The sequence below is a fragment of the Vipera berus genome, assembly GCF_964194415.1.
Source record: "Vipera berus genome assembly, chromosome: Z".
NCBI lineage: Eukaryota > Metazoa > Chordata > Lepidosauria > Squamata > Viperidae > Vipera > Vipera berus.
Genome location: NC_138205.1, coordinates 115,735,182 through 115,748,868, shown reverse-complemented (window position 1 = coordinate 115,748,868; position 13,687 = coordinate 115,735,182). Strand labels below are relative to the sequence as shown.

The 13,687-nt window shown below is 38.2% G+C and overlaps 1 protein-coding gene across 6 annotated transcripts in view; it reads left to right on the top strand.

The window, feature by feature from the left end:
* Window positions 1-13,687, top strand: part of PARD3 (par-3 family cell polarity regulator) — a 663,866-nt gene that overhangs the window by 469,426 nt on the left and 180,753 nt on the right. For all 6 annotated transcript variants that reach the window (XM_081345247.1, XM_081345245.1, XM_081345244.1 and 3 more), the window contains one exon: window positions 3,124-3,340. In XM_081345247.1, coding sequence (XP_081201373.1) covers window positions 3,124-3,340 — 217 coding nt within the window. The remainder of the gene's footprint in view (window positions 1-3,123; window positions 3,341-13,687) is intronic.

Sequence of the window (13,687 nt, the reverse complement as noted above, 5' to 3'; positions counted from 1 at the left end):
GAGCTATCTCCTGAATTTTGTCTACTCCACTTTCTTTAAATTCCTTAAACTCTTATAATATTAAAGATAAAAGTTTCCCCTGTCAGATTATTTCCACTTAAGGGGCAGTGCTCATCTCTGTTTCTTAATTGAGGGAGCAACTGTTGTCCGATGCTTCCATGATCATGTGACCAGCATGACTATATGCCAAAGTATATGGAGAGCTGTTACCTTCTCACTGTGATATCTATTTACCTACTCACATTTGCATGCTTTCAAACTTCTAGGTGGGCAGGAGCTGAGGCAGCAAATAGGGGCATATCCCATGGCACTCAGGTCTTCAACCTGGGTTGTCAGCTTTCCAGCTGACAAGCTCAGTGTCCTTAACTGCTAAGTCATTGCGTCTCCATCTTATAATATTACTGAATTGGAAATATTATTATTCCTTATAATGTTATTGAATTGAAAATATTATGTTCTCCTCTATAATAGCAACACGAATGATTTCACTTTATTTCTTTCCCGAAATAGTTAGACAGTGACCCAAAAAGAATTAAGTCTGAAGTCTTGGAATCCTGTTTTTTTCCCTCCATTGGTTACTTCAGTGTATGCCATCGCACTGGTTAGGTCCCCTAAGTCTTTATATGTATAAGAATATAACACAGGCCTTTAGATCCAAGTTGGAGTGTAACATAATGGTCACACTGAAGTGCATTTCATAATATTCATTATGGGCTGGGCATCAGGGAGTTAAAAGGTTGACTGAGATGCCACTAGTTAAATTACATTCAAGATTTTTTTATTCTTTTTATTCTTTCCTTGGCCTATGTGCTTTGTATGTATATGTGTCTAAAATAATAATTTAGAAATCTTCTTTCTCTCATTGTGAAACCAATGCAATGCATTACTGGAAAATTGCTGGTTTTATAAGTCTGAATATTTCTCTTTGCCAGCCAACTGACAATTTTTTTTGTTTTGTTTTGAAGAGTTACAATGAATTGTTTATAAAGAAATCTTTATGATGTCGTATTGGGAGTTCTAAAATTATAGCATGGAACATGTGATAGAGGAGTACATTGACTCTACAAACTTAATATAATTGCTCCCCTTAGAAGAATAAGCTATTCATACTCTTAAACAATGTATGAAAGATAAGTTTGGTGGGAGGTACGTATAGATTTTAAGAGCTGTAATCAGAAAGTCAGAGATGACTGCTTGGGATATTCTGATCATATGAATCATAGTGCTTGTTTTCAAACTCTTGAAAAGGATGACAAGAAACAGAACCCATTTTTAGTGTGTGTAGTCTGAGAAGAAGCCATTTGAATCTGAATAAATTGGCAAAGCTTTCTTATCTCTCTTAATTGCTGGAGCTTTGGCTGGTATTAAGTAATACAATAAGCAGTCTAGACATTCAACTATGAAACAGTTTCATATTCAGTAATTATGTTTTCTTATATGCATTTTGCTTGCTTTATGGAGTAATTAGAAAAAATAGCTACAGAAAATTCGGTCTATGGGCCTGTTCAATAGAAATTATGTGCACATATGCATCAGATTCAAAAGGGCAATCTGATTTAATATTCTATCTGCAGTTATATGTGAGTCTATTAACCAGGGCTACTTTTATACTTTTATTTTTATTTAAAACAGGTGTATTTAAAAAAAATACTGCCTATGAATGAAGAGATAATTATTGAAGTTACATAATTAATTTTCAATATAACATTAGTAAAAGATACCAAACACAGTACGAGGAATTGGTTTCATGACATAAAAGAAGTATAATTTTTGAGCTTAAAGCAAAAACCTCCACTTTCTTAATATTTATAAAGTTAAAAAAGAAGAAAAAGAGAAAAGCTCATCCTCTGATTAGGAATAGATTTATTGAACATAGCTGGCTTATACCATGCTTTTTCATTTGTCCATTCATCACTTTCTCATGACATGTAAGAATTGGCTATAATTTTCAAGATTTTATTTTAAAGTCTTTTTTTACTATATACTATGCTATGTTATGCCATGCCATGCCATGCCACGCCACGCCACACCACGCCACGCCACACCACACCACACCACACCACACCACACCACACCACACCATACCATACCATACCATACCATACCATACCATAATCTCTCTCTGTGTGTGTATGTATAAAATTACATATATTATACCTTATATATCTGTTAAGTAGCAGTATCATCCTCTTTATACCTTTTCAAAATATCCCCCCAAAATTAAGGGATGTATCATATCATAAAAATATATATATTCTAAGCATAGAGTAGTATATATGCTTGGTATTTGTGTAAATAAGCATATTCTCATTACCTTTCTGGCTCCTTCTGTAGCTTTTGATCCCATTAACCCATTTGAAAGGCAGTGCTTCTGTTCCTAAGTAAGCAGTTCAGTTCAGTGTTCATGGGGAACACTCAGGAAAAGCCTGGTGTATGACTGGATGGAACAAAGCAGGTTCAGACTGAATTGCAGCATAAGTACTATCTGGCTGAAGGGTAGTTTCAACTTCATCTCTGGGTGCAGCTGCATTTCTTTGAAGGAGGTATTATAAAATGTGGAGACACTTCTGGACTCACCTGGTAGAGCCACAGGGTAGAGCTGTGACCAAGAAGGCTTTTGACCAGCTTTGGTTGGTTTCCATTTGTGAGTGTTTGGACTACTGCATTCGCCCCAAATGGTTCTCCCTTGAATATGACTTGAAAGTTATACTTGCTGCAGAACCCTCCGCTTGCCTGCTAATTGAAGCTAACTAATGAAATGTATATTACAGGGATTTTCTGGTTGCCAATTTCCAAGCCCAATTCAAAGTGATTATTATTTGTAAAACATTTTATGGCACAAGTTCTTGCTACCTTTGGAATCATCTGCTACAAGTAAAATCTGTCCACCTAGGACATGCAGGGCATGTAGTTGGTCCCAACCTACCAGAAACTAAAAAGAAAGCTGTTGAGAGAAGAATCTTGGTCATGGCCTCTTGTTTTGGAAAAGTTGTCCCTTAACAAATAGAATGGTTTTAGCCTGCAAAATAATTTATGGTTCTTGTGCTTGAAACTTTTTTTTTAAGAAAAGGCACTTCCTGTTCTTTCCCTCCATCCCCTGCTAAAATTTCCTTATTCTTTTAGTGGAAGAAGACACAGAAGAAAGTTCACGATCTGGTAGAGAATCTGTGTCCACATCTAGTGATCAACCATCCCATTCTCTAGAAAGACAGATGAATGGCAGTCAGGAGAAAGGGGACCGGAAAAAAATTGGGAAGGACAAGAAAAAAGATCGAGATAAGGAGAAGGATAAAATCAAAGCCAAGAAAGGAATGCTGAAAGGTCTTGGGGACATGTTCAGGTAGGAATTTATTTATTTATTTAGTATCTTTCATTGTGTTTTGCTGTTCATCATAACATTATTTATAGCTCACTATCCATTTCCAAAACTCAAATACTGTGGATATAGTTAAAATGCGTTATTGAATATTTTGTCAACCATTCACCATTGCAGCCTTACAAATATTATTTTATTAGAGTCCATTCTATTTTTCTGAGATTGGCACTTCTAGATAAGGGACAATATTTTCACAAAGCAAAAGGAATACTGTACTAACATGGTTTCTTCAGAGGAGACAAGGGAGGAGAAATGATGGCCTGTGGCATAAAAAATAAAGTGTGTTCTTTACACAATGAGGCAATGATTCATGTTTCATTATACTAGTATCATCATGGCTTATAACAGAGATAACCCTAGATATATTATGAAAATGTATTACTAAAATGCTACCATGGCCAAGTTCATATTTCCATAAATGGCTTCAAATATTATCATGGGAAGATATGTAATATATTGAGATTTCTGCTGTTTGGCAATTTGATTCTCACTGCCTCAGCCTTCCATCCTTCTGAGATGGATGTATAGTAAACCTATATTTAGGAAATCTTGCATGGGCCAAATAGGAAACTTCATTTAAACTTGAAATACTAGTCTTTTAGAAATTAATCACTGCTTTGTGTAGGACAGTATACATCAGCAGAAGACAAAGTGATGCCTAACACCTATGTATGACCTCTAAATACCTCCTCCACCTTTTCTTTTCTGCCTTTTAGGACCTCCCAGAGTCAAAATATTTTAATCCTTTCTGGACCCAGCGATTTTAAATAACTATCGTCCTATCTCCAACCTTCACTTTTTGTCGAAGGTTGTTGAGAGTGTGGTGGCACATCAGCTTCCTCTGTTCCTGGAGGAAACTGATTATCTGGACCCGTACCAATCGGGTTTCAGGCCCGGGTACAGCACAGAGACGGCATTGGTCGTGCTGGTGAATGATCTCTGGTGGGCTCAGGACAGGGGTTGCTCCTCTGTCCTAGTTCTATTAGATCTCTCAGCGGCTTTTGATACCATCGATCATGGTATCCTATTGCGGCGTCTCAGGGGGTTGGGAGTGGGAGGCACTGTTTTGCAGTGGTTCTCCTCCTATCTCCTGGACCGCTTGCAATCGGTGTTGACGGGAGGGCCTCTCATTTGTGGAGTTCCTCAGGGGTCGGTTCTCTCTCCCCTCCTGTTCAACATCTATATGAAGCTGCTGGGTGAGATCATTCGTGGTTTCGGGGTGGGGTATCATCAGTACGCTGATGATACCCAACTTTTTCTTTCCACCCCGAACCAATCCAGTGATCCCCTCGCCATGATGTCCCGTTGCCTGGAGGCGGTCCGGGTCTGGATGGGAAGAAACAGGCTTCGTCTCAATCCTGCCAAGACTGAGTGGCTGTGCATACCGGCATCTCGGGCTAACCAGCCTATTCCATCTTTAATGATGGGGGGTGAGGTGTTGCCCCCCGTCAATAGGGCACGCAACTTGGGCGTCCTCCTGGATTCGCGGCTCAGTTTTGAAGATCATATAGGAGCCGTGACTAGGGGGGCCTTTGCCCAGGTTCGCCTGGTGCACCAGTTGCGGCCCTATCTGGACCGAGATGCTCTACGCACAGTCACTCATGTGCTCGTGACCTCCCAATTGGACTACTGCAACGCTCTCTACATGGGACTGCCCTTGAGGACCACCCGGAGGCTTCAGCTGGCACAGAATGCAGCCACGAGGGTTGTGATGGGGGTTTCCCAATACTCCCACATAACACCTCTACTCCGCGAGCTGCATTGGCTTCCGGTTGCCCTCCGGGTGAGATTCAAGGTGCTGGTGATGACCTATAAAGCCCTAAATGGCTTGGGTCCGGGATATCTGAGGGAGCACCTGTTGCCGGCATCAAGTTCCCTTCGTCCTGTGTGCTCCCACAGGGAGGGTTTTCTCAGGGTACCGCCAGTAAAAGATTGCCGGCAGACAATACCCAGGGAGAGGGCCTTCTCAGTGGGTGCGCCGGCCCTTTGGAACCAGCTGCCTGTAGAGCTTAGAACTGCCCCTGACCTCCGTTCATTCCGCCGGGACCTGAAGACCTGGCTTTTTGAGCTTTCTGGCCTGAACTGAGGGTATTGGGGTTTTAATTGGTTTTTAACTAAGATTTTTATATTCAAGGTTTAATATAATCATTTTAATTGTTTTAAATTTTGTAATTGTGGTATTGTTTCTTTTAAAAACCTTGTGAACTGCTCTGAGTCCTACGGGAGAAGGGCGGTATATAAGTCTAATAAACTAAACTAAACTAAACAATTTGGGGAGGAGGACTTCTTTAAAAGACAAAATAGGCCCTCTCCAATTAGGTTGCTCTCTCTCTTGTTTCATTTCAAATTGTGAGAAAAGGGTGATACCACATTCACTCTAGTCCTTTCTGTCTTATACCATATGTATTCTTCCATCAGTTAGAAAACAAAGGCTGTGCTATTTTCTGTAGCAGGGGTCCCCAACCCCTTGTCTGTGGACTGATACTGGGCCATGGCATGCCAGAAATCAGTCCGCTTAAACAAGTGAAGTCCCAGCTATTCTCCAAAGCACCTGAAAGCAGGACAAGAAGCAATGGATGGAAACTAGTCAAGGAGAGAAGCAACCTAGAACTAAGGAGAAACTTCCTGACAGTTAGAACAATTAACCAGTGGAACAACCTGCCTCCAGAAGTGGTGAATGCTCCAACACTGGAAGTTTTTAAGAGGAGACTGGACAGCCATTTGTCTGAAATGGTATAGGGTTTCCTGGCTGAGCAGGGGGTTGGACTAGATGACCTCCAAGGTCCCTTCCAACTTACCTATTATTATCTGTGTGATGCAGGCAGCACATGAAACCACAACCCCTCTGGTCCACAGAAAAACCTCTCTCCACTGAACTGTTTCCCAGTGCCCAGAAGATTGGAGGCTACTGATCTATAGAGTCTTTGGTGCTCTCTGTTTATCAATAGAGGGAGCTATAACACTGAAAACCAGAGCAATTTCATTTTGCCCTCTATTGATAAAAAAAAGAACTGCAGTGTATGTTGGGGAAAAATTGACTATTATTAAACCAAATAAAAGAATAAAATAATATTTCAGGAGAAGAAAAGTGACCATCTTTATTTTAATACATCTCAGCATGCCTAGTAAACCCAATTTTCCTCATTTTTAATTTAGTCTTGCTATCTTTGTCATGTTTGAAAATACAATCTGGGTCTATTTAGAATATTTGTGAGCAGTAATCAAACATAAGTTATTGCTCTATACTCATCTTGAAACTTTTTAATTTGTCAAAGACTCATTAGAATTGATGTAGCAATATTATAAACACTCCAGATACACAGTAAACTGGAGTAATCAGACCCTAATATTTTGCCATATGATAAAGGTATCAGATGTATGTAAAAATAGTTCAGCTCATATTAAACACTAGAAGATAATTATTCATATAAAAAGATCTTTATTAGCAGATATGAATATTTATATAGCCCTGATAAATGGTACATTAATAAGTGGATGAAAATAGCTATGAGTCTGTGGATAGGAATAAATGTAGACAAAATGAAAACAGCATTACTGATAACAATAAATGAATCAATTTCACTTAGATATTTTAAAGTGATACATAAGTAGTTGATTTTATATGGAATGGAGAAACACCCAGGATGCTTTAGCAGCCTCTGAAAATTTGGTAGTATAGAATGCATTGAAGATTTTTTTTTATAGAAGCTAAACCAACAATTCAGTATTATCAATGTCTACATTTTTAAATAAAACTAGAGGTGGGTAATATAAAAGGAATGGAATATAGAATTGAGCTATCGTATATTATCAAACGGGACGCGGTGGCTCAGTGGGTTAGGACGCTGAGCTTGTCGATCTGAAGGTTGGCAGTTTGGCGGGTCGAATCCCGAGTGCCGTGTAACAGAGTGAGCGCCTGTTACTCGTCCCAGCTTCTGCCAACCTAGCAGTTTGGAAGCATGTAAAAATGCAAGTAGAAAAATAGGGACCACTACGGTGGGAAGGTAACAGCGTTCCGTGCGCCTTTGGCGTCTAGTCATGCCGGCCACATGACCACGGAGACGTCCTCGGACAAGCGCTGGCTCTTCGGCTTTGAAACGGAGATGAGCACCGGCCCCTAGAGTCGGAAACGACTAGCACACATGTGCGGGGGTACCTTTACCTTATATTATCAAACAAATGGTCCTAGAAATGTTAAGGGTGATTACAATTTAAAAACTAGTTCATCAAACATTTTTTTTAAAAAAATCATGTCTATTAAGTTCCTCAACAGTTCTTTAAATTCACTAGGTCTCCATCATAGATCTTTCTATATTGGGGACCTAATGGATTTGAAGGTACGTTAATTCTTATTGTTTTGGTCCATGCTCAATATTTCTTTCTTTTCAGTTATATCTATTACTACTGAGAGCAGGCAGGGTCTTGGAAGGAAAGGTTTAAGGATATTGTTAAATTTTGATTGATTGATTGATTGATTGATTATTTGCTATAAGTCATTTTCAAATCCCAGTGAACAAATAGATAGGTAGATCAGGACAATCCATCTTTAACCTGCACATTTAGGCTTCCAACAGTGCACTCATCACCACATCTTCCTTCTGGTTGTCCTCATTTTCTCTTTCCTTCTCCCTTTCCCAGCATTAGACGCTTTTCCAGAGAGCTAGGTCTTTGTATAATGTGTCTGAAGTAGGATAATTTAATTTTAACATTGCTTCTGTTTCTTTGGGTATTTGTCTAATCATATGATTACTTCCATTTGTAGCTTTTGTTTTATAGCCATAAATAGCAATGTAATGTAACAGTAATAGCGATGTTTATTCAGTCAGTGACCAGCAAAATTTAGAACTAAAAGCATAGAATTAAAATCAAATGAATGAAATAAGGTATTCTTTTAGGAAAGAGTTTCCATGGTAAAAATATAACATACTCTACAGGTAGTCCTTGACTTACAACCAAACCTGGGACTAGAATCTCAGTTGCTCAGTCAGTTTTGAGTCATCACTTCACACCAGCTTCAATTTTATGACAAATTTAACCATGGTTGTTAAACGAATCATATAGTCAGTAAGCAAATCTGGCTTCCCAAATTGTTTTTGCTTGTTGGAAGCCAGCTGTGAAGGATGCAAAGATGCTGCTGCTGCATAAATGCATGCTAATTGCTAAGCAGCTTTGCGGACAGGTCATAAGTCACTTTTACAAACACAACTAACACATAAACCTGAAGTGGTGAATAAAACAGGAATGGTTATTCCTGTGGTCAGATATGCCTTATTTATGTTGCAGCAGTACAAAATTTATCTCCTACACAGGTAATGAAAGGTTTCGAATCGTCTAGAACAGGGGTGTCAAACTGCCGGCCCACGGACCGAATGCGTCATGCACCCAACCCATTGCCGGCAATGGCAAAATAGTCCCAATACATTGCGCGACGTCACGAGTTTGACATGTGTGGTCTAGAAGATAGAAATTGTCTATCCTTCCTGAGAATTTGCATACTAGGGTCATAATGTAACCAGGCCTAATATCCCTGTAGGATTTGCAGTATAATAATACAAGAGAAATGGATTCATTCTCCTTGTTATCTCATAGGCAGCTACACTTGGCTAATGGGTTTTTGGAATATCTGCCTTGCAGCGCTGCAGATGGAAGATACTATGTGTGGTTTGGGGGGAAATTTGCAGGCTGGGAAAAGTTAGAATGTGTGAGTATTTTTCTGGTTCCCAAGTGTCCTTTTTTAAATCCAATTTCTGTCATGTTAGAACAATTTATTAATTTCAGCCTAGAGCTCCACATTCCTTGTTCTTTGGGTGAGCACTTGTTTAGCTTGGTCATATCCTAAAGAAATTAGGTACAGTATAGTGTAGAGAACCTGTATAATGTTAACAGCAGTTCCGTGGCCTGTTTCTAGGGAGAATGAAAAGTTTACATTAAAACTAGAGGGGTTCATGTTGACTGGGAAGTATTGGCTGTTTAACCAAAAATTGATCATGATCTTATAGGATCTTACTTGGATTATAGGCATGAAGCTTACTGTTTTACTATTTTATTTGGTACAATGAGGATTGATCTCAATAATTTTGTTTGCACTGATTCCAGTATATCCTTCTTTACATAGGTTACCCCATTTATGACCGTATAAGATTTGGTGAATAATTTGAAGGAATTAATTATCCTTCACTTATGTAAAAGGAAAGTTCAGAAGCAGTTGAAAGTCTAAGGGCTAACAGCACTGCACAATTCTGGTGCATATTGCAGCTTCCTTTAGACTAATAACCACCCCAAGGTATTTAAATTTAGCAACCTCTCTGTTCCCTTCTACTGTCCAGGATTGTTGGATAGCTGTCTTAGCAAAGACCAGAATTTTAGATTTCTCAAAATTAAGAACTAGTTGATTTTGTTTGCTGTACCAAAATATTGCTGGCATTGCTCTTTTTCAGGACTTATAGGGATTTGTGAAATTATAGCAGTAGCATCAGTGTAGAGCAGGGTAATGTATTTTGTTATTTTATCTACAATTTATGTAGATGGACTTTAGCATCTTCCATGATCTCTAAATCAGCTACAGGTACAGCGGTACCTGGGTACTCAACTGTTTTGAAACTCATTGAATTTGATATTCAATGCATTTTGATGTGAAAAATTTCTCCTAGTACTCATGATTTGTTTGGTACTCAACACACAAGCTAGAACTTGTCAGTATCAGCTGCCTTGTGACTCACTAGTTATTCCTTATGGGAAAAATTTGTTTGTTACTCATTGTTTTGGGTATTGATTGCGCTCCCTGGAACCAATTAACAATGAGTACCAAGGTACCATTGTAATAATTTTATAGAACATTATTTTTATAACACCCCTACCTTTGTATGGGTTATCATCTAGAATGTGTCTATTATTGAACAGTCTGATGACTTGCCTGTTTAAAAAATAACAATAGGTTTTGCAAAAGTTTTGCAGTTATATAATACACATATTTAAAGATGTGCCTCCTATTACTTGAAATACAGACTTCTTTATTTTCATCTTTGGATCCGCTATATATCTGAGTACAGATGGCAAGCCAACCTATTGGAAGCCAATGCAAATTAAATATTCCCTGATTACCATTAAATTGAATTCTTCAATTGCATTTGGAATGATTACTGAGAGTGTAGCTGTGCTGTTTCATCCACTTCTGCAAAAGGAAATGGATAATTTAGTTTAAAAACCCTATTTAGCTGAAATCAGATATACTGTTGTCTCTTCTTACACAGCCACTCTGAAAGTGCACAGAACATGTCCAGTTTCATAAACATATTATTTGAGCTTTGAATTGTGTATGCCTCCCACATTAGCCACCTGAGACTTCTGACTAGACATTTGGGAAAACAACAAGCACAGATTGTTCGGCCTCTGTTGTAGTTCACAATTTTTTCTGTGCCCATTTTTTTTTTAATTTACTGTGTCTTATGTCTGGGAATAATTCAGAGTCTACAGTACTAAAAAGCAGGTGACTTTTTCATTACATATAGGTAGAAGTGTAGGTACAGGAAAAGGTATAGGAATATACATGAGAAATTAGTAATTTCCACTATTTTAAATATTAATTCATAACTCCTGCAACTGCATTTCTGAAGCTTTACTAACTATGCTATAATTTTTCTTGATTGTAAACTTAATTTATATTCCCTAATTGTAATAGTTACTCAACTCTGAAACAAAGGATTAATGCTTTTAATTAGTCTTTCAATTCATGTGATGGTTGTATCTGTGTAACTTTATTCTTCTACTAATAATTTTTAGGTGCTTTCTCTTCCTCTCCCTTCTTCCTCCCTAGGTAGCTAAGAAAGGTGGATTACAATATCTTAGCTATTGTGTGGACACTCTGAAATGTTCTCAGAATACAAGTTAAGCAAAACCTGTCCTGTCATCAAACAGAGAAAATTACATCTTCTCTGGGCTCCTAATACAAAGAGTTATAAATAGTATAGAGTGGTTAAGATAAAAATGGCCAATCGGCTGCTTATTCTAATAAGAAGCACGTATTCCATATGGAATTGTGTATACCTGGCATAAATAAATACGGTAAGTGATTCAGTTATTTAATGATAGTTCCAGGTTACTCACACCATTTTCAGCAGGACAGAAACCTATTGTAATTTTATCAATTTGCCATTTCTGTATCTTTCAAAGGGGGTAGCTTGCTACCTAATCATGTCCCCATTCCATAGTTTCCTTTATTGATCATTAAGCTATTAAGACCTGCTACTAAATTTGGGAGGTAGGGAAGAAAGGTAGTTTCTGATTCTCTTAGCCATCTTCCCATAAGTAAACTCACTTGCGAAGCCCGCAGGAAGTCAGAAGTCTCTCCTGCTCCCACTGCCTTTGGTCTGTCTGTTTCTTTATTTAGGTAAGGAAATACCTCTGATGATGACCTAACAGGGCCTAGGTTGTTTAGAAGATTATACCAGGGAAAAAGTCCTAGGTATCAACCAGGTATCTCCTTAAAATGTAAGATGTTCCGAGTAGCACAGTTTTTTGTAGCTTTGCTGGAGTTATTGCAGGAAGTTTCAATTTCTTGATGTGTTTTGTAAAGTTTTTGGACATAGTTCCCAGTGCCCCGATGACAATGGGTATCACTGTTACACGTTTCATTCAAAATCGTGCAGTTTCAATGGCCAGGTCGCGGTATTTCATAATTTTTTCCAGTTCTTTTTCTTTGACTCTGGCATCTCCTGGTACAGCTATATCAATCAGCTATACTCTTCGGTTCTCTACAACTGTGATATCTGGCATGTTGTGTTCTAAATGGCGATCTGTCTATTCGGAAGTACCACAAGATCTTCACCCTCTCATTCTCAACAACTTTTTCCACCCTATTTTCCCACAGCTTTTCGGACACAGGCAAGTCGTATTTTTTACACAATGCCCAGTGGATTAGTGGATCAGTCATGTCTAGCTTTGCAATCAGTTTGCGCAATTTTGCTGCACTCACATATTAAATGTGAAACAGTTTCAGCTTTGTTGTTGCAAAGCTGGCAATTTGGATTGTCAGTAGATTTTTGTATCTTCGCTTTCATGGCATTAGTTTGTAGTGCTTGTTCTTGAGCAGCCAGTATTAAGACTTCTGTTTCTTTCTTGATGGTTCCCATCTTAAGCCATGCACATGTCAAGTTGTTATCACATTTTTCTTCAATGTTTTTTAAATGTTGTCCATGCAAAGCTTTGGTTTTTCATCTATTTAATCTATCATCCAGCCGTTTTTCCTTATATTCTGCCTTTGTTTCTGTTATTTTGATAATGCTCTCTGTTTTCACAGCCTGCAGCAATTATTATTATTATTATTATTATTATTATTATTATTATTATTATTATTATTATTATTATTATTATTATTATTATTATTATTATTATTTATTATTATTATTATTATTATTATTATTATTATTATTATTATTATTATTATTATTATTATTATTAATCATTGCACAGTCAGCCAGATGTTCAGACTGGATTTGGCATTTTTGTCTACCTATCGAGTCCTTACCAAGGACCTGGGATAGGCAGATGTGAATGCTTGATGGTATTATAGATATCATCGCAGGATGGAAGCAGTTCCTAGTAAGGCTGCCTTTTGCAATTGACTAATGGCGAATTTGTCAATGCCAATGGTGTTCAAGTGGTGCTCCAGTTGTTTTGGGATTGCACCCAAGGCACCTATTAATATTGCTTGCCTTTGCCACAGTCTTTCTATTTTTATTTGTAGGTCTTTGTAGTTTGTTATCTTCTCCAGTTTTTTCTTGTCTATTCTGCTGTCTCCAGGAACTGCCACGTCCACTATCCAGACTTTTTTGTCTTTCTTATCGACAATTGTTAAGTCCAGGGTGTTACGTTGCAGAGGTTTGTCTGTTTGAATTCTGAAGTCCCAGAGCAGTGTAACTTTATTGTTTTCTATGACTTTCTCTATATTATGATCCCACCAGTTCTTGCTTACAGGCAAGTGATATGTCTTGCAGATCTTCCAGTGTACCATTGTTGCTACTTTGTCATGCCGCTGCTTGTAGTCAGTCTGTGCAATGTTCTTGCAGTAGCCTACCAGGTGGTCCACTGTTTCTTCAGCTTCTTTGCATAGGTGGCACTTACTGTCTGTTGCTGTCTCCTCAATTTTGAGTTTGTATGCATTTGTCCTTAAGGCTTGGTCTTGTGCAGCCAGAATTAGTCCCTCAGTCTCTTTCTTCAACTTTCCTGCTCTTAGCCATTGCCAGGTCTTGTTATTATCTGCTTTCCCAGCTATTTTTTAAATGTATATACTAATTTCAGTGCATCTTCATCATT